The 25,777-nt window shown below is 36.0% G+C and overlaps 2 protein-coding genes across 3 annotated transcripts; both read right to left on the reverse strand.

Moving 5' to 3' along the window:
* LOC128608126 (solute carrier family 2, facilitated glucose transporter member 6-like) lies at positions 1–10,922 on the reverse strand. Of its 2 annotated transcripts, XM_053625590.1 has the most exons (10): positions 10,764–10,922; positions 7,499–7,652; positions 7,048–7,254; positions 6,228–6,327; positions 5,678–5,889; positions 5,173–5,322; positions 4,943–5,051; positions 4,647–4,826; positions 3,103–3,248; positions 1–2,923 (listed from the first exon to the last, which is right to left on the reverse strand). In XM_053625590.1, the coding sequence occupies exons 1-10, from the start codon at positions 10,829–10,831 to the stop codon at positions 2,762–2,764; spliced, it is 1,488 nt and encodes a 495-aa protein (XP_053481565.1). In that variant the 5' UTR covers positions 10,832–10,922; the 3' UTR covers positions 1–2,761. The 2 variants fall into 2 exon arrangements, with proteins under 2 accessions (XP_053481565.1, XP_053481566.1); XM_053625591.1 differs by lacking the exon at positions 7,048–7,254.
* Positions 10,923–15,464: 4,542 nt separating this feature from the next.
* Positions 15,465–25,742, reverse strand: LOC128608130 (solute carrier family 2, facilitated glucose transporter member 6). The gene is made up of 10 exons (XM_053625604.1): positions 25,652–25,742; positions 24,972–25,125; positions 24,527–24,733; positions 23,779–23,878; positions 23,328–23,539; positions 22,570–22,719; positions 22,350–22,458; positions 22,011–22,190; positions 16,363–16,508; positions 15,465–16,023 (listed from the first exon to the last, which is right to left on the reverse strand). The coding sequence occupies exons 1-10, from the start codon at positions 25,717–25,719 to the stop codon at positions 15,862–15,864; spliced, it is 1,488 nt and encodes a 495-aa protein (XP_053481579.1). The 5' UTR covers positions 25,720–25,742; the 3' UTR covers positions 15,465–15,861.
* Positions 25,743–25,777: the final 35 nt, after the last annotated feature.

A 25,777-nucleotide genomic window follows, 5' to 3' on the forward strand; every position in this document is an offset into this window, starting at 1 on the left:
GCAGCACCTGCTAAAAGTCCAATGGCGCAATCCCATGGTCAATGTGGAGGTAGCCTGGATGCTCATGCTTTGTTGAAAGCTTCAGCTATGTCTCTGTAGGGCTTTCATATGGTCATATCTCTTTACTTTTATTGTGGGTGGAGTGACATGGTAGAGACAGAAAGTGGTTAAAACAGTTTTCACTCCAGGTTATGAGCTCACATTTGCTCCAAGCAATCGTAAAATCATGAGTAGACTTCCATGGGAAACCTAGCATAATTGGGTGGCTGGGTGATTAGTGATCATGAAAGAGTGTGTTTCTTTCTGGAGAATGCCAGTGCATATTTGAATGGCAACAGTGTGCTCAGACACTTTACCACGCCCTAGTGGAGATCCATTCAGAGCTTTAACTCTTAAAGTTCCAGTAAGGGGAACTTTAAGGGGAACAAGATGTACATTTAATCTTGGTCACTGTTTTATTCACAAAATTCCTTGCTACAGAATTTAGGAAGGCTTGGAAAATATAGGTTTCAGACCCCCAAGATATGGTAACTGGTAGCGTCATACACTTGCATATGAGTAGATGGGCTAGCTGTGTGGGGTTCTTGGCTTCAGGTCTGCAGGTCTTACATTTTGCTCAGAAATGTTCCTTATTCCCACAATAAAAACAGAGTCCACCTTTTCTATGGCATTACTTTCCGACCAGTGGGAGCCCAACTTGGGCAATTTCAATAGGTTCAGTCCTTGGGAGAGCACCTCTGACTGGAACTCATGCTGGATCCTGGCTGTCAGGAGAGGAAATGCCCAGAGAATAGCCCTGGGGCTTATCATAGTCTTACTGAAGCTTATGATTCTGATCCCTACTTGCACAGATGTTGTGTGATTGCTGCCAAAAGTCATTTTACTGATCACATTATTTATCTTCTCACAATCATCCAAAGCAAAACCTCCTATTATCCTCTGCTCGTTTTCAACAGTCCCTTGGATGATGGGGCATGATTCATTTCAAGACTTGTGTTTTAAAAAAAAAAAAAAAAAAAAAAAAAAAATTTGAATAATTACATTAACAGAGTGTACCTATGTGTCTTTCAGGATGGGAAAATATGATGTCAAGAGTGAATCAAATTTTCAATTTACCTGAGATTTAGGAGTCATTTTACATCGAAAAAGCAGCTGAACATCATTCAAAGATGGATAGTCACTCATCAAATCTGTTGAACAATTTTATGTTTGAACCTGGTAACATTCAGTGAGAAAAGAGAGCCATCTAGAGGTTACTGCTGCCACATTTAAACAGCATTTCCACAAAAATATTACTCTATTATTCAGGGATCTGGAGCCCTGGCTGGGACATCAGTCCATCATAATTCACCATGCACACACATTCACAAACTCATTCACAGCTAGGAGCAATTTATATTAAGCAATCCAATTACTGACCTGTTTTTGAAAGGTGGGAGGAAAAGGCATGGATGCAGGGAGAACATGCACGGAAACTCTACATGGAACCTGAACCAACATAGTCCTACATACTGTACAAAGATACTGTAGCTAAACTGGTATAGCATAATGAATAATATTTATATTGGCAGATATTAAACAGTTAAAGCATGCCTGTGTGTGTCAACTCAGATAAGTAAGTTGCTCAGTCCTCAGTCTTTATGACTTACCCATAGTCCAAGAGGTAATGCACTTATGGAAATTGATAAAGAAATTCAAGAACAGTCATTAATATTAAGTTGTGTTGCCATTTGTGTTCCTACAAGGGTTTACCGTGTAGCGCTGCTGCCTCACAGGTCCCCAGTGTCTCCAGGATTTGATCCTAAGGTTGGGTTACTGTCTATGTGGAGTTTTACGTGTTTTCCTCATATCCATGTCTGTTTCCCTGGTTTTCTGGTTTCCCCTCACCTCCCCAAAACATTCCATTAGTTGGATTATATCTCTACACAATTTAATGGCATGGATTTGGCATTACATAATCATACTGATATGGTGGGTACAAAAAAACTTTATATGGTGAATTTAAGGGATGGTAACAGTAACCCCACTTCATGTCAGGTCACATTAACACACGAACGGTGTTGATTATTTTAATATAATAGCATTTCCTGTCTTGTTTTATTCCTTACTTAACTTTACATCTCATTTAGAGCATTCTGCAGGATTTATTAAACCATCCAAATATATGTACATCATTTTGACCCTTTAAAAGTGGATCTGCATCAAGGAGCCGCTTGATTCTCATTGTCCAATGCTCTGTTTGTGAAATAGAAGGGAAAGCTGCTACCAACCTCTTTCTACAGTTGTTTAGAAAACAGTGTGGTGAGGCTGCCACTTGAACTGCTATTTGAGATTAACTCTTCACCAAAAGGTTACTTTTACACTGTAGGGCAGAGGTCACTCACCACAAACTGCAAGAAGAAACGAGCAATAAGAGAAGAGTGAGTGAGTGTAGTTGTGAAGAGAATGAAAAGCCAGCAACATTTTCTTTCTATAGTGCTACAGTGGAGGATCTTTTCAAGGTCAGAATGGGAATGTATATTATATTTGACCTTTTCTATCATATCATATCACAACAAAAAGATATTTTTCTTTTTCAGTAGGGAAACAGACAAATCCAAAACTACATCTGTAAAACTGAAAAACGTTTGTCTTTATTATTTCTTTATTATTATTCATTCTCTCCTGTCAAGCTTTTATACTGATTTGAGATTCATAGATTGATAATAAAATATCATTATTTAAATATGTAGGTTTGTGTTTCTCCCTGATTGCAGTCGGATTAACTCTCAGCAGTGGTGAAGGTGCGTCCAGTTCTGAAATAGTTCTCAATTTCCTCCAGTGTTCGCCCTTTTGTTTCAGGCACACACATTGCTGTGAATATGATGCTCACCACGCAGATTACACTGAAGAACAGAAACGGTGCAAAGACTCCAAATGCATCCTGTGAGGGGAAAAAAAGAGAATAATAATTTTGACTCTTTGCCCAATACTGGAAAGCACAGCCTGTGACACAATGTTTAACAGAACAAACAATCATCTCTTCTAAACCAATAAAACCAATTTAAATTAACAGTGGTCATTTCTTGCTTGATTTATTGACCATAATGACAGGAAATTTACCACTGCCTGCATGAAGAATTGTGTCAGCACGAAAGCAGTGATATAGCTGACCATCACACACACGCCTGAAACAACACCGCGCACTTTTATCGGCAGGATCTCCGACATCAGCAGCCATGTGATCGGACCCCAGCCTATTGCATAACCTGCTCAGAAGAAATATAAGCAAAAAATAATAATAATTTTACTTACACCACAGTGTTGTTGAATTCTTGAATCTGATTGGTCAAAAGGTGGCAATTTATAAGTGGCAAGTTTATATTAATTCAAGTGTTCTATCTAAAAATGTAATTGTGTGTAATTGTTGATTTCACAAAGTTTATTTAGCATTTATGGAAAGATTCTCCGGTCAATGCTTTGTAACAGTCAGAGGTAAAGATGTGGGAAAGTCCTCAGAATGGATGGTTTTACGAGTTGTGGTTTCATGCTTATATGAAAAGCTGCAGTTTTTTGTTATTGTTGTTTTATTAACTTCTCAAGAAGAAAAGAAGAGACTGTTGAGGTAGTAACTGTTTATAGCTGTGATTAAAGGAAATAACATCTGACATTCCACAGCATACTGTAGGGTACCACCCAAGTATATTGGTGGACAGCCGCCACCAATATATCAACAAAATGTACACATCAAACATCAGAATAGGGAAAAGAAAAACTGATCTCAGTGACTTTGACTATGGTATCATTGTTGGTGCCAGACAGGCTGGTTTCAGTAACTGCTGATTTCGTGGTATTTTCATCCCTTCAGAGATGCACAACAGTTTATACCGAATGATAAAACATCCAATGAGCAGCAGTTCTGCAGGTGGAAGAACTTTGTTGCTGAGAGAGGTCAAAGGAGAATGGCCAGATTAGTTCAAGCTGACACAGAGGCTACGGTAACTCAAATAACCACTCTTTAAAACCATTTCAGAACACCTTAAGGTGGATGGGCTGAAACAGCAGACAACCACATTGGGCTTCACTCTACAGTGGGCACAGGTTCACCAAAGCTTGACAGTTGAAACTTCCCATGCACATATATATTCAACACACTCATATGACTTGCTTTTATAAGCTTTCTAATTTACATTTAGAAACACTGTCATTCAATTTATACAGAATTCATTTTATTTATGGATTGAATAAATATTATTCAATGCATGTGTATTTCATTAAAATGTAAAGAGACATCAATTAGCTTACTCTGTTTGTTACCATTACTTATAGATTATTAATGCTGAAGTTTATCATTTGTTCATCTTAATGTAGATCATCTTAATTTATGCAGTAAACTGCAACCCATCTAATCATTTCAGTGCTTTAACTTTTCATTTGGAATAAATAAGACATGTGTGCTCAGTTTTAAGTTTTAATAATGTTACATTATCTATAGCATTACAACTGCTGAATTTGATTTAACTTTCAATTGTGTATAAATTACTGTACTGTAAAACACTTCAGGACATTGTGTTTATTGCTTTATATAAAGAACCTTGATTGTGGGTTTTATGGTTATCAAGGTGTAGTGTTAAATTTCGTTTCTGGTGTGAAAACCAAGTACTCACCAAGTGCAATAAAGATGATGCTGATGAGGGGGATAACTGTGCCGGATTTGAACTCAAAACCAGTCATGACTCCAAATGACTCTGTTGCAGATGGAACTGCAAGAGTTATGTTCCCAGGATCACATGATGTATTGTGGGTGTACACGGTCACTGTCAGCATGGCCAGAAACATTATAAATGCTGAAAGAGTGTAGTGCATGTTTTATTATTTGGATAGCACTCATGAAAAAGAAAAGCATCTTGATTATGGTGAAGGTTAAGCTGGTTCACGCAAGTCATGCCTCAGCAGAACAAACCTGATGCGTAGAGAAGAGATTTCCTGCCAGCTTTGTCCATAAAACAGGTTGCGATCATAACAGCAAACAGTCTAACCAGTCCCACTATGACTGCATCGTACTTGGGTTCCTAGATAAAGACATAGTATTGGGGAAATATATAATGAGAGGCTTAGACAAGTTCAATGGGCAAATTCATATCAATGTACAGAAAAGTCATGTCATTTGGACACTGATTTGAAGTGACTCACCAGTGAAACAGCTGTTTTCTCAAAGATTGGCTCCAGATAAACCAAGATGGGTGTAATACCTGTCGTCTGCTGCAGGATTCGTATAAACACAGAGATCCCGATTGGCTTGTAGTAGAATGGACCCTTACGATCTGAGAACTCCATTCCAAGCTGTTGGAAAGGTTAAATTGAAGCTTTTTCAGAAGAAATCCAGCTATATAAAGCGTCACTGAATGTCATCAACATTTAGCTTTTAATGATGAAGTGATTACTGATTAGTTTAGGCTATAAATAAGGCACCAGGGAAAGACATGGGCAGAACATGAGAAACTCTGCGCAGACAGTAACCTGAGCTCAGGATCAAAGAACAGCCCTGGAGCTGTGAGGTGACATGCTACCCATGCAGTTGGTTTATAATATAAATTAAAATTCATGCAGGAATCTCCTGATGCATTCAGTAAAGGATATAATATAAAAGATATATAATATAAAGGATCATCTCTGTAACCCTGCTGCTTGTTTTTACCTGGGAATTGACACTCTGTTGAATTTGATTGAGTTCAGTGATATAGTTTGAATCAGGGCCCCTGAGCCATTGGAGGGCTCTGGCAGCCTCGTCCCATTTGTTTTTGGTGATGAGGTAACGTGGAGAGTTCGGCATGAAGCACAGAAGGATTAGCATAATCAGACCCGGAACTTCGCCAGCTATAGCCAGCCACCGCCACGGCAGAACCAAACCTGTTTGGGGAGGAAAGGAAATCCAACTTAGGTCATTGATAGTCAAAGGTGTCACAAGAGATTAGAGTATCATTATTAATCAGATTAGAGTATTATTTTGAACACTTTCTCTTTAACAGATTTTTTAAATACTGCAATGCCTTTATAAAACATGACCCAGAACATTACAAACATATGTAAATACCTGAGATTGCTGCACCTTTCCTACTTTTATGACTGTGTATTTGCACACTGTGAGTATTTTCAGAACCAACTATTCAAATAGGTAGCAGACAACAAAGATAAGTCTGCACAACATAGTAAAATGAAGCAGAAAAGGGAGAAGATGTGTCACTAACCGAGAGCGTAGAGTGCCAGACCTCCAAAGACAATCATGGCCTGAGGAGTGGCTCCCAGGGCACCTCTGACACCTGGATGTGAAATCTCTGACACATAGACCTGCAACAGTAAAGCTTATGAAGGTTTATGTTTTTAAAAGAATTTTTTTAAAAAAACCAAAAAAAACAAACAAAAAAATACCACTAAGCACTTTGCTTGTAGTACTGGGGTTCACACATTTTTTCCCAGTGGCTCTATTTTTAGGGCTCAAAATGTTCACAACAACTACAGGAACTCTGCACTCATGTGCCTGATGCAAGCACTGGGAATGTGCACTGCACTGCAGCCTGTTAAAGTCAGGAGGAATAAACAAAGAAGTCGAAAACATGCCTCTGATCTCATCTCCAGCATTGCCAGGCACTGTTTAGATTATAGGCAACTGTCCAGCTAAAAATATATTTGATATGGTCCTAACAGTGACAAAAAGCAATGCATATGGTCATCTTTGAGATGGGGGGGTTTAATGCTACACATCGTGACTAAACATGCCCTTAGCCGTGATAAAATCACTGTATTGCACACGTTATTGCTTTACTATACCCTCCAACCAGATACAGTTCCTTGCATAAGTATTGACCCACTTGATCTTTACCACGTTTTGAAATTGAATTAATTAGTTTTTATAATATATCTAACATTTAGAAATGTAACTTATTTCTGTATTGGGACTGAAAGATGGTTATACAAGCCACTGTGGAGCCTCTGTTCTTTGGGGAGTGTTTTGAAAGAAACAACACAGGAATTTGAGACTTGAAACACCATGTCCCAAAATGTACCTACAGGAATGGAGCTGGCTGTAATCCCAGCAGCGATGCCTGTGAGAAATCTGCCCAGGAGAAGCAACAACCATTCATTCGCTTTGGCCATCATGAGAAACCCCGCCGTGGAGGGAATTACAGATATCATGATGCTGTGTTTCCTTCCAAATTTGTCATTCATCTGCATGGCAATCAACCCTCCTACTATAGCTCCAATCGCAAAAATAGACTATTCAACAAATAGAACAGAATCAGAGTCAAATTTATTGGACACATGTATGAGAATTTCATTTTGGTTAGATCTGGTGTTTAAATGTGGAGAAAAACACGGTGCAGCCATGAGAGAGAACATAAGCAACTTTATCAGATAGGTTCATGTCACATCCTTTCATTTATACTGTTTATAGATTCATTCTCAATGCAATTTAGGATAACATGTGATACTGGGTGAGAAACAAACAAGCTGCTCTTACCCCAAACCAGGAAATCTGATTAACGTTCATGTGCAGTCGTGGATCGTCATCCTCCTGAAGCTGTGGGATCACGGCGGAGGGAAGTACCATGGCGTATCCAAAAATAAAACTGCCCAAAACAGCCGAAAAGGCCGCAACGTAGAGCCGGCCATTTCTATGAGAAAACAAGTTTACAGCACAAATTAAAATAAAATTTAAATATTAAGTGTCACCTACAAATAAACATCAAATAATATCTAAGCTATAAAATAGAGAAGTTTAAAATCCATCCATCCATTGTTTGTACCACTTTTCCTACACAAGGTCGCAGGGAACCTGGAGCCTACAATATTGCAGGGGACTCAGGGCACAAGCTGGGGGACACTCTGGACGAGGTGATTAATGATTGAGGGGCACAATCACAGACACACTACGGACAATTTAGAGATGCCAATCAGCCTACAAGTCATGTCTTTGGACTGGGGGAGGAAACCAGAGTACCTGGAGAAAGCCCCAGAAGCACGTGGGAGAACATGCAAACTGTGCACACACAGGGCGGAGGTGGAATTTGAGCCCCAGAGGTGTGAGGCAAATGTGCTAACCACTAAGCCATTGTGCCCCCCAGAAGTTTAAAATAAATCACACAGTGTGAAAAGTCACAGATGATAGATCTAGTTAAAAGTCAAATCAATATCTTCAGGACGATAACGCAACACAAAACACTGCAGTGTCACGGAACACAGAAACACATAAAGTGCAAATACATGACCGTCTGTGACAAGTGCAAAATATACAATATAAACAAACAGCAGAACAATAAATACACAGGATAATGAATACACAAAGCAATAAATACTCAGGACAATAAATACGCAGGGAAATAAAAATTCAGGGACAAAACATACACAGGACAGTTAAAACTCAGGACAGTAAACATGCCCACATACATAAAGATTTAAAACAATGATATTTGCCAACAACGCCAAAAACACACCAACTCCCACCCACCTTAAGGCTCTTATGTTGTGAAAATTCAACTAAGAATGAACAGAGACTTTAACAGAATTCTTTAATGTAGTGCACTGTAAAACCGGATAAGTTCATTTAACTCAAAAAATTTGAGGAAACTAATTACCTCAAAATCTTTAAGTTGATAAATCAGTTTGTTTAAGCCAAATACACTTAAATACAAGTTTAAATTTTTTGTTATATTTAACTGTATTTGGCTTAAAGAAATTGATTTATCAACTTAAAATTTTTGAGGTTATTAGTTTCCTCAAATTTTTTGAGTTAAATGAACTATCCGGTTTTACAGTGCATGTAACTTTGTTACCTAATATGGCATGGAATGGTACAGGTACAGTACTAATCATAAACAGGAAAAACACAGCAAGAGTGTTGAAAACCACCGGTTCAGGAAGTCTACACTTGGGCTAGTTCTGTGCAGCACCATTTCCTCTGCATAACTCACTATCGAGCACTATAATATTACATCCTGTCTGTCACTTTCGGCACACTCTTTTCTTGCAATTTAAAAGCAGCACATCATTTTGCACATGGAAAACTCATTAACTCTTCAAGCAGAATTAAAAAAAATAAGACATCGTAAACTGAGATACCACACTTATCACACCAGCTAGCATATTCTAGCATAGCTCCCACCATGCCTCAAAATATAAGAAGGACATGCAGCAAGACTGCTCTCTCACCTAGCACACCTAGTGAAAAGCTGAGTCACTGGCGGTCTTCAAACAAAATCTAAAGACCTATTTATTCACCAAGCACTTGAATTAACACATCTATTAGCTGTTTTAATAGAACCGTTGTTTTAGCTTGAAGAGACGATCCCCTCCCAATCAATTACTGATCAGTACTGAAAGTGTAAACACTCAAATAATAAATAATAGTGTCTTATGACGTTACACCACATGGATTGTTTAACATAAAACACAAAGGCCAGTGCAACTTAATCCGTATTTGTGGTCCATGCTTCCTCGCTTCCTTATGCTCATGTTCTGCTTAACCTGCATAATATCAAATACAGACATCAAATAAGTCTTGGTTTTGCTTTTGTTTAATATATAGCATTAATCTATAAATTAAGCTATAATATAGTCAGATAGCTCTCATCAAGCACTTGAAATAACTTCTAAGTTTTTTTGTGTGTTTTCTTTGATGTTGTAGTAACCTCCTCAAACAGGGTTTTAGCTTTTAGTTGGGGAACTAGCATGAGGATGTGTTTTTATAATGACTACAAAGCACTTCTGTAAGTCACTCAAGATAACAGCTTCTGCTAAACGCTGTATAAGTAATGAAAATAAATACACAGAAGAATAAGAGTCAGGATCAATACTCAGGATGATCAATAAACAAGACATTAAATACTCAAGGCAATAAATGCTCAGAATAATAAAAACACTGAAATAAAACACTTAGTACAAGAAGTACTCAAGACTGCATGCACACTAAATAACTTTAACTAAGTATATTTAAACATAGTAAGGTTTACATGGCACCAAGGATTAGTCTCATTTTTAAAAAAATATTACATTTAGCTAGCAATTTAAATTTTTATTAGTATTATTTATTAGTTATTTATTACTATTATTGGTTACTTACTAGTACACAAAACAAGAAATATTGGAAATAACTCATTCATAATGCTCAAATCAGTTTAAAGTTCTGCAAATGCATATGCAAATTGAGTTCAAAAACCATGCCCCCACAATTTTGTTAGCCCTTGCAAAAAAATATAAAAATTTTACCCAAAGTAAGTAAAATATACACCTTACACGAATTAATTTAGTATAGAGGCTAAATTAATTATGTAACTGATCATTTGCTATTTTGGGTAAAAATCACAGATTTGTTTTTGTCATATTTACTGAACCACTGAAACTTTTTTTTCCAGTGATGCAGACTACTACGGTGCATTTTGCGTAGAAAAGAGATAAGAGAGTATGAGAAAGAGTGTGTGTGTGTGTGTGTGTGTGTGAGAGAGAGCGAGAGAGAGAGAGAGAGAGAGAGAGAGAGAGAGAGAATTGCATAAAAATATTTATATATTTATATATATAAAATATATATAATATATATATATATATATACACACACACATACATATATATATACATATATATATATATATATATATATATATATATATCTAACTTGATAGAATGTGTGTGTATATATATATATATATATATATATATATATATATATATATATATATATATATAATTATAACAGTAAAGAGCATAAATATACAAGATTATTTAAAATCTACCTTATTTGTCCCTGTGTATTCTGATTATTAGTTAATAATGGAGTTGTTTCGTTCTCTTCTGATGCCATTGCTTCCTGTGTGCCCTCAATCTCTGACTTTCAGTCTATATGGCAGCTTAATGCTATAGAATAACCTAAAGTGAAACTGAGACTACGCGTCTTTGTTTGACATCATGTACTTTACATCAAGTGAGACAAAAGAGTGAGAGCAACTGAGGAAGCAGAGACTATAAATATGAACTAAATTACACTGGTCTTTGTTGTTTTTTTATGTTAAGCAAGTGTGGTGTAACTTCATAAGCCACAATTATTAATTCTTTAAGCGTTTACACATTTATATTGTCAACAGTTGATTTTTAAAGAGGTGACATGGTTATACAGGATGCATGAGCAGTTGTGTGCCAGCATGTGTGATGTCTTCAGGACTGTGGCATTCAAAGACTTGTCTAGAGAGTTAAAACCTTACCTATTATGGAAGCTTATGTGGTTTAAGATATCTGTTTAAGTGTCTTTTTTCTTGGTTGATTAAAAAAGATTGATACTTAGTCTTTTTTTTCTTTGCCATTGTATCAAACCATCTGCATTTGTGTGTTATATGAGCTGTTTAGTAAATCTCTTGGCACATGTTTGTAACCGCTCTAAAATGTATTTATTATTCATTTTAAGTTTAAGTTTAAGTTTATTAATTACCATCCCTTTTTGCAATGAGACATACCGTAATTTTTGTTGTTAATATCAGCCAGGTGTGCAGGAACTTAGACCTAAAGATAAGCATCTCTTTCTTTTTTTTTTTTTTTATCAGTCATCAGCAGTGTCTGTGGTTTTCATCCTTGTGTATGATAGTATTCTGACTTGGCAGTTCTCTTATTTTTCTCTTTCAACAATGTATATGTTATACACAGATCTGTAGATGTATTTATGAATTACACTGTCTAATATTTGTCTCTATTTCTTTTATATAGCTTCCACAATGGTTTATTGTCATTTATTGTTGGAAAAAAAGAAGAAGAAAAAAAGATTGTGGTGTGAAAGATTCGCTTTGTGTTTGACTTTTAGAAATCTGAAACCAACCAACATTCTGATGAGCAGTAAAGGTGAAATACCATCATGTGTTAAACAAACATTTACCTTCAATTTTACATGCCCAGACTGTTACACATGCAAACTTCACATGCAAATCAGTGGAATTTTCGTGAATAAATGCACTTCAATTAAAAAAAATACATGCCAATAATAATTTGTGCAAAAAGAAAGATTTCGTTAAATAATCCTTTACTAGGGTAGAACGCTGCAAATGACCCTTCGTTGTTTTTTCCCACATTGCCCACTTTAAATGTAGTATGTAAACAGCAAATTTTTTTTATTTCATAATGTATTTGTGTGTGTGTGTGTGTGAGAGAGAGAGAGAGAGAGAGAGCGAGAGAGAGAGAGAGAGAGAGAGAGAGATAGTTATCCACAATCCTATCTGCAATGAACTCCAAGCCCTTTTGAGTATTTTTGTATATGCAGTGAACCAGTATCGGGATGTATTTCTTTATAGAGACTCCAAAGCATTTCTGTAATTCTCTCTGGATAAGGGCATCTGCCAAATGCCATAAATGTAAATGTATTGGATTTTTGTTTTTCCCAAAATCATAAGCTGATCATTGTCTTTTGGATCTTGATGAACGTTCAATATACTGGAAATAAGTTATGCACTAAAAAAAGAAACCAACTTTGTATTTATACCACTAAAAACTAATGTTGAAGAATTTTTATTACCAGGTAAAAAGTAGATCATTTTTAGTGATTCGAGTATCTTTTACACACACCACTTTTCACCAACCCTATTCTTTAGTCATTTAGAAAGGCTTCCACTTCAGAAGTCCTGGATTTTGGATTTAAACTGCTATTTGGTATAGTTACTTTTATGCTGTAGTAACTGACCAAGAGGGCAGAGGTTGCTCACCACAAACTTCAAGAAGAAAAGGGAAATGAGAGAAAGTGGATGATTATAGTTTTGATAAGAACAAAAGCTTACTATGTCTGACAACCTCCTCTCTGACACAAAGCTTTACCTTCCATTTAGGTAGGGGGTTGGGTTACCTGTAACTGATATGAAGCAAATATCATTGCTCCCTTTACGAGCATGGCCCAGGCTATTCTCTCCATAATGTTACAATGGAGGATGTTTTAAAGGATGGCAGAATGGTATTATTAAACACACTTATTTCCAGGCGGTTAAAGCTACCTGTAATATTCAGACAACAAATTTCTTCCCCAATGCTGAACAGGTCCTTTTCAGCATCATCCCTTTAGCCATGTTAGTTATAGTGTTATAGTTATAGTTATAGCTGGTTATGTTTCTCAGTTATGCAAACAATATTTAGCTACCATCATAAAAGCTACTGATGGCAAAATAGGGCTTATTGAAGCTTTGAACCTTTTTTTTTTTTTTTCAATTTTCAAAACCATTGGTTTTGAAAATTGAAATCAGGTTTTCAATATATTGAAAGTTAGAGGTGTACACAAATTCTTTAAATAAGTGAAATTGCGGTTGCTTACCAAATAAATATTCTGGTAAAAGATGATGTACAGCTTCACTCAAAATTCTTCACTCAAAATAAAATTAGAAAAATATCATCTTAAACGTACAAGAAAAATTCACAAAAGAAACAATGCCTGTTTCAAAGCACTCACTGACTATTTACTGATGGTAAATTATTGCATTATTGTATAGGAAAACATTAACTAAGGCTAATGAAAAAACTGCTTTATTCCCAATCTTTTTAACATTAGCTAGTATGATAATAACTCTGACCATACAACTAGCTGAACACCATTAGTTAGTTGTCACAAAACAAAATGCCTTGATAAATACAAAGTGTACACAACAGCAGTTTACAGTGATGGTTAGTAGGTCTCGTTCATGCTGTCACATCTATTAAATTTTAGATTTAGCAATTTAGAATCTCCTTCAAGCTGTCTGATGCTAAAAGATCATTTTCCATGTATATGATTATACAAAAATGTAGCAATGTACAGTAGTTTTTTAATGTAGAAAGGGGAAAGGAGACAGTAGTAAGTAAAAGTCAAAAGTATTAGGTGAACTAAAAACTCAGGTAAAGTACAGAAAGTTAAAAACCAGATGTAAGTTTGATTAAAAAAAAAATTGTTGCTCCATTGAAAATACTTGAAGCTTCATTCACAGTACACATGGGTGCCATCTTCTGACGAAGAGGATATTGTGTCTCTTATGACAAACTCAGATAATGGACAGTACACGCATATTGGTGATGCAATTTTCTTAATTGTCTGTATTAATGCTGATTTAGGGTCTAGGGTCAGTTCTAACCCTAAAATGTATTTTCTTCAAGTTTGTTATGAAATATAAGTATAAATGTAAATAAAAGATAGCTGCTTTATTACTCATAAATATGTAGTGAGTAGAAATTCAATGGTCTTGTATATAGCAAAACATACAGTGCAGCACATAGCGCTACAATTCACAAATAAAGCATTAACATTAACTTTTTCCCTGTTCTTTTGCTGAGAACCTTGTCTCAGCAAAAGAACAGAGAAAAAGTTAATGTTAATGGTTTAAAAATGATAAGAAACAAAGAATTTCTGATGCTGGAAAACAAAGAAACATCAGCTTTGCTGATGAAAAACATGCATTTTAATGTCCGGCAACATTCACTCAACCCTGTTACTTGAACACATTCACCCCTAGAAAATTTTCTAAATATTGTGACATATTCAACAGGAAGTTGCATCATCTGAATTTCCAGAAAATCATAGGAAGAAAAACTTCCTTATGAAATGCTTCCTTATTCTTCCTACCTTATTTTCAATGATATTTTGATGCTTCATGACTTTTGAAAGTGCAACCCTTTTATCCAAATTATAATATGAAAGTAAATTATTAATTGTAAGTAAGTAAGTAAATCATTTAAAAAAAAAGTCTTTAATGTTCTCATGCCATTACCACTGATGTTAGTTTCATTTGTTTGCTAATTCTATGATAAAAAAAAATTTAATAAAAATAAAAACACTGACCTTGTTACCTTGAAAGTAGTTTTTCCTGAAGCCCACTTCTTACAAGCATTTAAATTTGCGCCTCAGGCAATTGCTTTAAGACTACAGGGGAAGCATGGCCTCCTTTTAAATTTTCATTAAAATGTGGAAATGAAATGTTTACCAGTGTGTCTACATGTGTCATTCAACACTCTTGGTGAAATGTAATATTTTAGTAAATCAAAATAAAACTTATACAACAGTTAGATCACTGATCTTATTGGATAGTTGGTGTTCCAAGAGTGCTTATATATAATATAACTGCACTAGGAGGTTTCATTGTGTATATCACTCCTTTTGTCCATGTTCACGAAGTAAAATTCCAATTCTAGCAAGTTACCTGAAACCATTTGATGAGTATATATTTTTGTTACGTAATAATCCCATTATGAGAAATTTTTATTTATTCGAAATATTGTCACCTGCTAAGATCTTACCAAATAATTTTAAGCTTTTATGAGACCTAATGATTTGAAGCTAATTTGAGATTCATAGATTAATATATAAAATAGCATTTTAAATTTGTACACTTGTGTGTCTCATAAGACAGTATCAGTTGTTTAAAAAATAAAATAATTAATTAATTACAAAGGACCCATTTCTGGTCATCGTTTAATAAGGAAGTTTTTTATAAGTAAAAAGTCAGTTTGGAGTTCACAAGATTTATTTGATTTCTTACATAACCTAAGAAATGCCATCCAAATAAATAGTGAAATCAAAACTTCTTACTTACAATTGACACACCCATGAGTATGACTGTGGTCAGAATAACCGCTTATTCATTGGTTTTCAGTATCTTGTGCAATGTGTGTTTCGTTCCGAGCGTACCGAACAGTTCAACCAAACCCACAGCATTAATAAAAGTAGAAGTGGTTTGGATTGCTTCATCAGCGAACAATGCATATTTTCTCAGCTAGAATCAGTCATATATAAATGGTATATTTATTCGTACAGAACACTAGCCTGTAAATTTTCCTTGGGAACCATAACTCGAAATTCCATAAGTGTAAATTCTTTTTCAAGTTTCCCTGATTGCAGTAGGATTAACTCTCAGCAATGGTGAAGGTGCGTCCAGTTCTGAAATAGTTCTCAATTTCCTCCAGTGTTCTCCCTTTTGTTTCAGGCACACATTTGGCTGTGAATATGATGTTCAGCACGCAGATTACACAGAAGAACAGAAAGGGTGCAAAAAGTCCATATGCCTCCTGCAAGGGAGAAAAAAAGTGCAAAGGGGGAACTTTATCCTATTCTTTGCACAATAGTGGAAAGTACAAACTGTGACACATTACGTAAAAGCACAAATTATCATCTGTTCTACTTTTTGGAATGTTTCACACTGAGTGATTGCAACAGTCTAGTGGAATTGAGAAATTTCCAATCCGTCATTTGACCTTATATCAAATTAGCCTGCATTGCAATCCTATATAAAAATGGAGGTTTACATAGTTTTTATGTAATACATGATGCAAAATCATTAAATTTAGTCGTTTTAATTTTCCTGCTTAATGCTTCATTAACCATAAAAAAAGTGCCATGGAATTTACCACTACGTGCATGAAGAGTTGTGTCAGCATAAAAGCAGTGGCCCAGCTGACTACCACACACATGCCTGAAGCAACGCCGCGTGCTGCAGTTGGCAGAATCTCTGCCATCAGTAGCCATGTGATAGGACCCCAGCCCATTGCATATCCTGCTCAGAAAATAAAACAATAATAACAGGATAACAGGAAATAAATTGTTTTGTGGATGTTTTACAACAATGAATGTAACTACAGGTGTCCCAAAAGTCTCCGTACATACAAGAAATTAACACTTTTTAGGCAAAATGTTTTCCAAAATTTTTCATGCTTAGTTTACATTATATATTTTTTATTTCATATAGCCTTTAAGAATGATATTGACCAAAAAAAAAAAGAATGTACTAAAATCATTCTCATGTCTGGATCAGGAAGCCGTCGTAAGGTTGCGATGGACTTGCAATTAGCAGAGGTTTGAACATATGTGTTAACACGAGTTCATCGTGAGTCAGAGAGATGACTCCATGGGTTTTTAAAAGGAAATTTAAATCATGTAGAGGATGTTTTGTAAATAAAGTTACATTTTGCTAAAAAATGTTAATTTCCCCTATGTATTGAGACTTTTGGGACACCCTCTATACACAAAAAAAGTAAGATGTGTCATCTTTAATAAATAACAAATGTATAATTCTTTGAAAATTGCTGAGGTATGAGAGGAATAAAATACTTTGGGACAAGCTGTTATTGAAAACTTATCCTCAACCCTGTTGTTGATTGTTTTCCAAAAACAGCATGCCACATAAAGTTTTATTCCTTATTTATACAACACCTTTATTGCACGGAAATGCAAGAATCCATTAGAGGATTAAAAGAATCTGAAAAACTGCATGATAATGGTAGGTTAAAAAAGGACACATAAGGTAAATGTTATGTATATGTTTTTTGTAATTATCTTCACTTTGCGTGCATACTATAATTTATTCTTCAAGTTCAAGAACTTTATTCACAGCCATTTGCTTTTTGGCTACAAAGTTCAGGGTCAGGTTTGTAGGAAAGAGGAAAGAACAAGACAGAAGAGCAATAATCTTAAAAAAGAACTACATGACAGACCTGGCAAAGCTTTTCCTTCCAAGCTAATCATATAAACCTTGCACTTTACATTGACTGAAAAGAAATTAGGAAGCTGCTGTACAAACCAATTCCTGTACACATTCTTTTCAGTAAAGCTTCAAGCGCAATCTGAAAACACATCAGCAGTATGACTAATAAAATAATATAAAGTGTTGGCTATCCATCACTAGAATTAAAAAAATTTCTCCTCCATTCAAAAGCAGGAACTAGAATTAAACATATGGATAAATGCTGATGTCTACATTCATCAAAATGAAACTTGATCAAGACAAATTGTGGAAGCTGGCTGTTTCAGAAAGGCCACCCCAGACAGAGAAATTATGCTTATTCAGAAAGTGAGGAATGTGGTAGCCTGGGAATGTGGTAGCCATCATCAAAAAATACAATCTATGTTTCTGCACATAAACTAACATAACTAAAAATAACTTATATTTTACATTTACAGCATTTGGCAGATGCCCTTATCCAGGCAATTTACATTTATCTCATTTATATAACTGAGCAGTTAAGGGTTAAGGGCCTTAAGGTTGCCTGTGCTGGGATTTCAATTCATGACCTTCCAATAAGTAGTCCAGTGTTAGATGTTAAACTATAAAGTATAGTTACATTATAGTTTATATCGTACTTCCAAATGATGAAACGAAGAAAGTGTTCATACCATCACTGAGTAAAATGATCAACATGAGCAAAAACTTGTTAACTGACATGATTCAAAATTGAGAAGCAAAATTGAAAGCAACATCCAATATTTACGCCTGGAGACCGATGTTCAGTAGTATCAACATGCTGTATTTTAAGTTTTGCTAATTTATCTGGATTTACTGTTAGCCATGGATATAAATAAATATTTGTCAGTACAGGTGTATTTAGTTAACATGTAAGCAAATATCAATGAATACGTGATAACTTACTTTGTCAACATTTCTTACGATATATTAATTTAACAATTACTAAGTAAGGATCAATACACGATGGCCTGTGCTGTTATAGTAAAATACAACCCCAATTCCGAAAAAGTTGGGATTGTATGCTAATAAAAAACAAAGAGGAGTGATTTGAAAATGTACTTTGACTTGTATTTAAACAAAAAACGTATAAACACAAGGTATTTAATGTTTTACCTAATCAACTGTATAATTTTTGAAGATAAACATTTATTTTGAAATTGCAACATGTTCCAAAAAAGTTGGCACGGGGCAATTTAGGACTAATAGCGATTTAGTGACAAATTGAAATAGGTGAAACAGTGTGAAACAGGTGAGGTAATCGTCTAATCATAGTATATAAGGAGCCTACAAAAAAGGCCTAGTTCTTCAAGAGCAAGGATGGGTCGAGGTTCACAAATCTGCCAACAGATGTATCAGTGAATAACCAAAGACAAATTGGAAGGATTTTTGGCATTTCACCTTCTAAAGAGCACAATATAATTAAAAGATTCAAATAATCTGGTTAAATCTCTGTGCATAAAGGAAAGGCCAAAAACCACTTCTGAATGTGTGTGATCTCCGATTCCTCAGACGTCACTATCTTAAAAATCGTCATGTGTCTGTAATGGATATCCTGACATGGGCTCAGGAATACTTTGGAAAACTTTTGTCAGACAACGCCATTCGCCGCTGCATCCACAGATGCAAGTTAAGGTTTTACTATGCAAAGCAGAAGTCATACATCAACACTGTCCAGAAGCACCACTGACTTCTCTGGGCTCAGTCTCATCTGAAATGGACAGTAGCACGGTGGAATCATATTCAAGTCAACATTTTAAATACTTTTTGGACAAAACAGCCATTGTGTTCTACGAGCCAAAGAGGAAAAGGACAATCCAAGCATCAGGTCCAAAAGCCAGCGTCTATCATGGTATGGGAGTGTGTCAGTGCCCATGACATGGTTAACTTGCACATCTGTTAGGGCAGCATTAATGTAGAAAGATATGTACACATTTTGGAGCAATATATGCTGCCATCCAGATGTCGTTTTTTTTTCCAGGGACTTCCCTGCATTTTCCAGCAGGACAACGCCAAACCACGTTTTGCCAGCATTAAAAGTACATGGTTGTGTAATCAGAGAGTGCAGGTGCTAGTATGGCCTGCCTGCAGTCCTGACCTGTCTCTGATTGAGAATATGTGGTGCATTATGAAGCGCAAAATAAAACAACGAAGACCCTGTACAGTTGAGCAGCTGAAGAAATGCATAATGGATGAATGGGGGAAAATGATGTTTGCTAAACTTAACCAACTGGTGTCTTCAGTGCCCAAATGCTCAATAAATGTTATTAAAAGAAAACGTGATGTTACAATGGTAAACAGTCACAACAGAATGTGTCAGTGATGTCTTTTCAATATAGTACAGGATGAACTGAATTTTCAAATGAGTCTTTTTTGTTTTTTTGCATTTTCCTTACTGTCCCAACTTTTTTCAGAATTGGGTCTTGTAACTGTCACCAGTAGAAAGTGGAATATTTTCCTTATTTATAACAGCACATCCTGAGGTGTTTCGTTCCTCTTATACCACAGCAGTTTCTTAATGCTGACCATTTCTATTTCATCAGATTTTTTAATGTGTTACTAGTTACATTTAACATCTGAAACATCTTTAAAACAAGTTACTGTTTTCACTTGCATTATGACAGTTGTGAACTGTCGTTCCCTCACCAGCCTTTCTTTGCTTCTCTTGTGAAGTTAATAAGACAAAAATGACAGCTTTTTTATTGTTGTGACATAAATGCACAACGTCCAAAAGACTCTCCTGTATCAGCTTTACCTCTGACTATTACAAAGTACTAACATTGGAGACTCCTTCCAAATATGCTAAATAAATGTATTAGAACAAGTGGATTAACATAAACCTTGCAGACGGAGCTACTGTCAGAGGTGTTGTTATACAACCCCAATTCTGAACAAGTTGGGACAGCATGGAAAATGCTAATAAAAACAAAGAGGAGTGATTTGTAAATGCACCTTGTAAATTTAAACAAAAAATGTATAAAACAAGGTATTTGATGTTTTACCTAATCAACTGCATAGTTTTTTGAAGAGAAACGTTTACCTTGAAATTGACGTATGCAACACATTCCAAAAAAGTTTGGACAGGGGCAATTTAGGACTAATGTGACGAGTTGAAATAAGAAGCTGATGTGAAACAGGTGAGGCAATCCTCTAATCATAGTATATAAGGAGCCTACAAAAAAAGCCTAGTCCTTCAAGAGCAAGGATGGGTCGAGGCTCACCAATCTGCCAACAGATGTATCAGCGAATAATCAAACAATTTGAGAACAACATTCCCCAAAGACATATTGGTAGGATTTTGGGCATTTTACCTTCTACAGTGCACAATATAATTAAAAGATTCAAGGAATCCAGTTAAATCTTGGTGCGTAAAGGGCAAGGCCAAAAAACGCTTCTGAATGTGCGTGATCTCCGATCCCTCAGACGTCACTGCCATAAAAACCGTCATGAGTCTGTAATGGATATCCTGACATCGGCTCGGGAATACTTTGGTAAGTCTTTGTCACTCAACACTATTCGCCGCTGCATCCATAGATGCAAGTTAAGGCTTTACTATACAAACCCAGTGTTTTTCAGGCCAAAGAGAAAAAGGACCATCCAAGCTGTTATAAGCACCAGGTCCAAAAGCCAGCATCTATCATGGTATAGGGGTGTGTCAGTGCCCATGGCATGGGTAACTTGCACATCTGTGAGGGCAGCATTAATGCAGAAAGATATGTACACATTTTGGAGTAACATATGCTGCCATCCAGATGTCGTTTTTTTTCCAGGGACATCCCTGTGTTTTCTAGCAGGACAACGCCAAACCACATTATGCCTGGATTACAAGTGAATGGTTGCATAAGCAGAGAGTGCGGGTGGTAGCATTGCCTGCCTGCCGTCTCTGATTGAGAATGTGTGGCGTATTATGAATAGTTGAGCAGCTGAAGAAATGCATAATGGATGAACTGGTGTCTTCACTCAGCGCCCAAACGCTTAATACGTGTTATTAAAAGAAATGGTGATGTTACTCACTGTTAAGCAGTCGACCGTCCCAACTTTTTTGAAGTGTGTTGCAGTCATCAGATTTGAAATGAGTGTATATTTTCAAAAATGAATTAAATTCACAAAGTAAACATCAAATACTGTGTTAATAACGTGTTTTCAATATAGTACAGGGTGAATAGAATTTTCAAATGACACTTTTTTGTTTGTTTCTTTTTTTTTGCATTTTCTATACTGTCCCAACTTTTTCGGAATTGGGATTGTAGAAAGTTAATCCACATCTTCTGCCTAGTAAGAATTTAAAATTCAACAGGACCTTTGCATTAATTGGTATGCTGTTAACATTACGTTACACTGGTTTAGGTTTAAAATGATGATATTACATGAATGATTCTATGTGTGTTGCTTGAAATATACCACAAGTCTTTTAATAATATAAAACCTGATATTGGGTTGTATGATTGGCATACTCTTTATTAAACTGTTTCACCTCTATTGCGCAATCGTTTTTTATAAACTAAAGAATACATGGATAACTTTAAATTGAGCACTTACCAAATATTATAAACATGATGCTGATGAGGGGGATAAGTGTGCTGGAGCTTATGGCATGGCCTGCCATGGCTCCATATGCATCTCCAGTCAATGGGACCTCAGCAGTAATGTTCCCAGTATCACACGATGTTTTGTGGGTGTATATGGTCATTGTCAGTGTGGCCAGATACATTATAAATGCTGAAAAGATTAAGTGCACAGTTTATCATTTTGGAAAGTTACTATCATGTTTTACTAACTTTATTATAACTGACTTCCACAGCAACTGCAAAACTATGGTAAGTACTAAGCATCCAACAAAATATTCAACAGAACTCAAACTTGTTCTGTAACACAAACCTGATGTGTAAAGCAGAGCTTTCCTGCCAGCTTTGTCCATTAAAGCGGCTGCGATTGCAACAGACAGCAGTCTAACAACTCCTACTATTGCTGCATCAAACTTGGGTGCCTAGATAAACATTAAAAGATTTAATGTGACAGACTTACACAAATTCCTCAGCAAATTCACACGAACAGACAACACTCAACACTGATTCAATACATGTTCGAAGCCACTCACCAATGAAATGGATGTTTTCTCAAAAATAGGCTGAAGATAAACCAAGATGGGTGTAATACCTGTCATCTGCTGCAGGAATCTCATAAGCATAGAGATCAAGATTGGCTTGTACATGAAAGGACTCCTGAAATCTGACCACTGTATTTTAACCTGTTGGAAAGGTTACATTGGAGCAGTTATGCTATGCCAGTGGTATGCGGCAAAACATTTTAACAAGTATAGCTGCATAAAATTCATTGATCTACATAAATTCCAAAGGTCTGAATAATGAATATGACTAAATGGTGACAATAGATGCCTTTTAACCATGATTGGTATATGGCTTTAAACAAGGCATGACATCACTTCACTAATCAGACCAGAGAGGAAAATAAAAAATCTATAAACATCTGTAAAATCTTTCTCCGTGAGCTATGTTTACAGAAATGCATGTGACTGGCCACAACAAGCTACAGCAGAGGATCTATTACAGAAGCCGCTGTTTTGTTTTGTTTTGTTTTTAGAAAACTGGAGATGCTAAACTACAGCCAGGTTTTTTCATACACAGTTCCATTGAGCTACAGTGGTTTTCAAATGCTCAGTTCGAGCTGTGTACTACTTTGCTGGCTTTACATCTGAACCACGATCAACCAGTTGCATTATGCAGTAAGTTCATTAAAAAAATCTCCTTATAGTGTTGTTAGCTTTGGGCTTTTTGATACAAAAAGTCTTGTTCCATAGATTAACCATGCAAGTGTAATGCTGCTGTTTGTTTTTACCTGTGAATTGACACTGCGCTCAATTTGATTAAGTTCAGCAATGTAGTTTGAATCAGGGCCCCTGAGCCATTTGAGGGCTCTGGAGGCCTCGTCTCGTTTGTCGTTGGTGATGAGGTAACGTGGGGAGTTTGGCATGAAGCACAGGAGGAATAGCATAACCAAAACAGGAACTTCCCCAGCTACAGCCAGCCATCGCCATGGCAGAACCAAGCCTGTGGGAGAAGAAAGGAAATCACACATAGATAGTGTAGCTTTTTTACATGCCACGGATTTCTCTTTAAATTCCCATACACATCTAAATCTTCATGGCCAGATGGATTTCTAAATTAAAACGTACAGCGTGAATTTAACTGGGTGTCTTCAGAACGAACACCTCAGATGAGTTGCTAACAACAAAGATAACTCTGCACAACATGAGTGAATGAGAAAAGGCAGAAAGTGTGTGCCTTACCCAAAAGATAGAGTGCCAGACTTCCAAACACAGCCATTATCTGTGGACCAGATCCTAGGGCTCCTCTAACACCTGGATGTGAAATCTCTGACACGTAGACCTGCGATAGTAAAGCATAATGAAGGCCTATGCTAAAAAATACACCCAGAATAAAGGTGTTAATTAAAATTCAGTGTGTCATTCTACTTTTGGAATTATGTGCTGATCACACACACAAAGAGAATGGAAGTGTATCAATTTATTTGCAGATTTATTGTAATATGCGAGTTAGATTTGAGTTTTTATGATTAAAGTACATTTACTTTTGCTGTAGTGCAATAAAAAAGAGCCATAAAAAATAAAATGTTTACATTATGTTTCTAAATTAAAGGTGTACAAAGATTAATTAAACAAAAAAAAAAAATCAGATATTTACTTATTGCATAAGTTCCCTCCCTTGGGTCAATACTTTAGTAGTACTTAGTAATACTTACGTAGAACCACCTTTGATTGCAGTTATACCTTCAGGTTCTCTTTCTCTATTTCCTTAGCATGTATAAATTCTCATATTTTGCCCAGTCATCCTGGATAAAATGCTCAAGCTCTATCACAATGGTTTAAGACTAATGTAAGGCACTGTATGTGAGAATTCAACATGGAACGTCTGTTTTTCTTTTGTTTGGTTTTGGTTTTTTGGGTTTTTAAAAAAAAAAAAAACAAGGAATTTGAGACATGAAATCTGATTTACTATGCCTGGGAATATACCTACAGGAATGGAGCTGGCTGTAATGCCACCAGCGATGCCTGTGAGCAGTCTGCCAAGGAGAAGCAACCACACTTTATGCGCTGCCACCATCATGACAAACCCTGCCGTGGAGGGAATTACGGATATCATGATGGTGTGTTTCCTTCCAATTCTGTCATTCATCACCATGGCACTCAACCCTCCTACTATAGCTCCAATCGCAAAAACAGACTATTCAACAAATAGAACAGAATCAGAGTCAAATTCATTGGACAGGTACACAAACACATATAAAATTTCTGAATTTTGGTTAGAACTGGCGTTTAAATCAGGAGAAAAACATTGAGAGAAGATAAGAAACTGTACCAGATTTCACATCATATCCCTTCATTTACATTGCTTATAGATTCATTCTCAAACAGTTTAGGATGAGGTGATATTTAGTGAGAAACAAACAAGCTGCTCTTACCCCAAACCAGGAAATCTGATGAACATCCATGTGCAGATTTATATCTTTCTCCACCTGAAGCTGTGGGATCACAGCGGACGGAAATACCATGGCATATCCAAAAATGAAATTGCCCAAAACAGCCGAAAAGGCCGCAACAAAAAGCCAGTGGTTTCTATTGGAAAACAAGGTTGCAACACAAATTGTTAAACATTAAATGTCCCCTACAAATAAACAGGATATCAGAGCTATACAATAGAGAAGTATAAAATAAGTCACACACTGTGAAAATAGTAGCGTTAGTTAAAAATCAAGTTAGTTAGTTAGTTTGTTTGTTTGTTTATTATTTTATTTGTCACTCCACCATATAAGTCGTACATACTGGAGCAAAATGTTGTTTCTTCTGGACCAGATGCAACATATAAAAATGTAGTAGAGCAATAAATACAGAGGACAATAAATACTCAGGATATTGTATACATAGAACAATAAACAATTTGTAAAAAAAAAAAAAAAAAAAAAGGACAATAGAGACAGGCCTGTTCGGGGCTACAGATGTGCAGAGCAAACCAGTTTAAACAATTGTCTATAAATTTATAAACTGAAGGCTATATGCAATCATAGAGTTTGGTTAGACAAAGTGGAGAAAATAGAGAAAATACAAGAGAGAGAGAGAGAAAGAGAGAGAGAGAGAGAGATACCTTATATTTTTCTGTTTATTCTTTTTACTCGCCAATAATGGAGCTGCTTCGTTCCCTTCTGATTCCATTGTTTCCTCTGTGTCCTCACTATCTGACTAACTTACTATCTGACCGCTTCATGTTTTA

Source organism: Ictalurus furcatus, chromosome 5 (assembly GCF_023375685.1).
Source record: "Ictalurus furcatus strain D&B chromosome 5, Billie_1.0, whole genome shotgun sequence".
NCBI lineage: Eukaryota > Metazoa > Chordata > Actinopteri > Siluriformes > Ictaluridae > Ictalurus > Ictalurus furcatus.

What these genes read in the sequence shown, in the direction of transcription:
- LOC128608126 (XM_053625590.1), bottom strand. Translation starts at nt 10,831, where the DNA reads ATGGCATCAGAAGAGAACGAAACAACTCCATTATTAACTAATAATCAG. An exon ending in TTACAGCCAGCTCCATTCCT is followed by an intron (nt 6,328 to 7,047) that starts GTAGGTACATTT and finishes TTACTGTTGCAG; the next exon opens with GTCTATGTGTCAGAGATTTC. An exon ending in AATTCTTCATGCAGGCAGTG is followed by an intron (nt 2,924 to 3,102) that starts GTAAATTTCCTG and finishes TTCCCCTCACAG; the next exon opens with GATGCATTTGGAGTCTTTGC.
- LOC128608130 (XM_053625604.1), bottom strand. Translation starts at nt 25,719, where the DNA reads ATGGAATCAGAAGGGAACGAAGCAGCTCCATTATTGGCGAGTAAAAAG. An exon ending in AATAAACAGAAAAATATAAG is followed by an intron (nt 25,126 to 25,651) that starts GTATCTCTCTCT and finishes GTTTTCCAATAG; the next exon opens with AAACCACTGGCTTTTTGTTG. An exon ending in AACTCTTCATGCACGTAGTG is followed by an intron (nt 16,024 to 16,362) that starts GTAAATTCCATG and finishes TCTCCCTTGCAG; the next exon opens with GAGGCATATGGACTTTTTGC.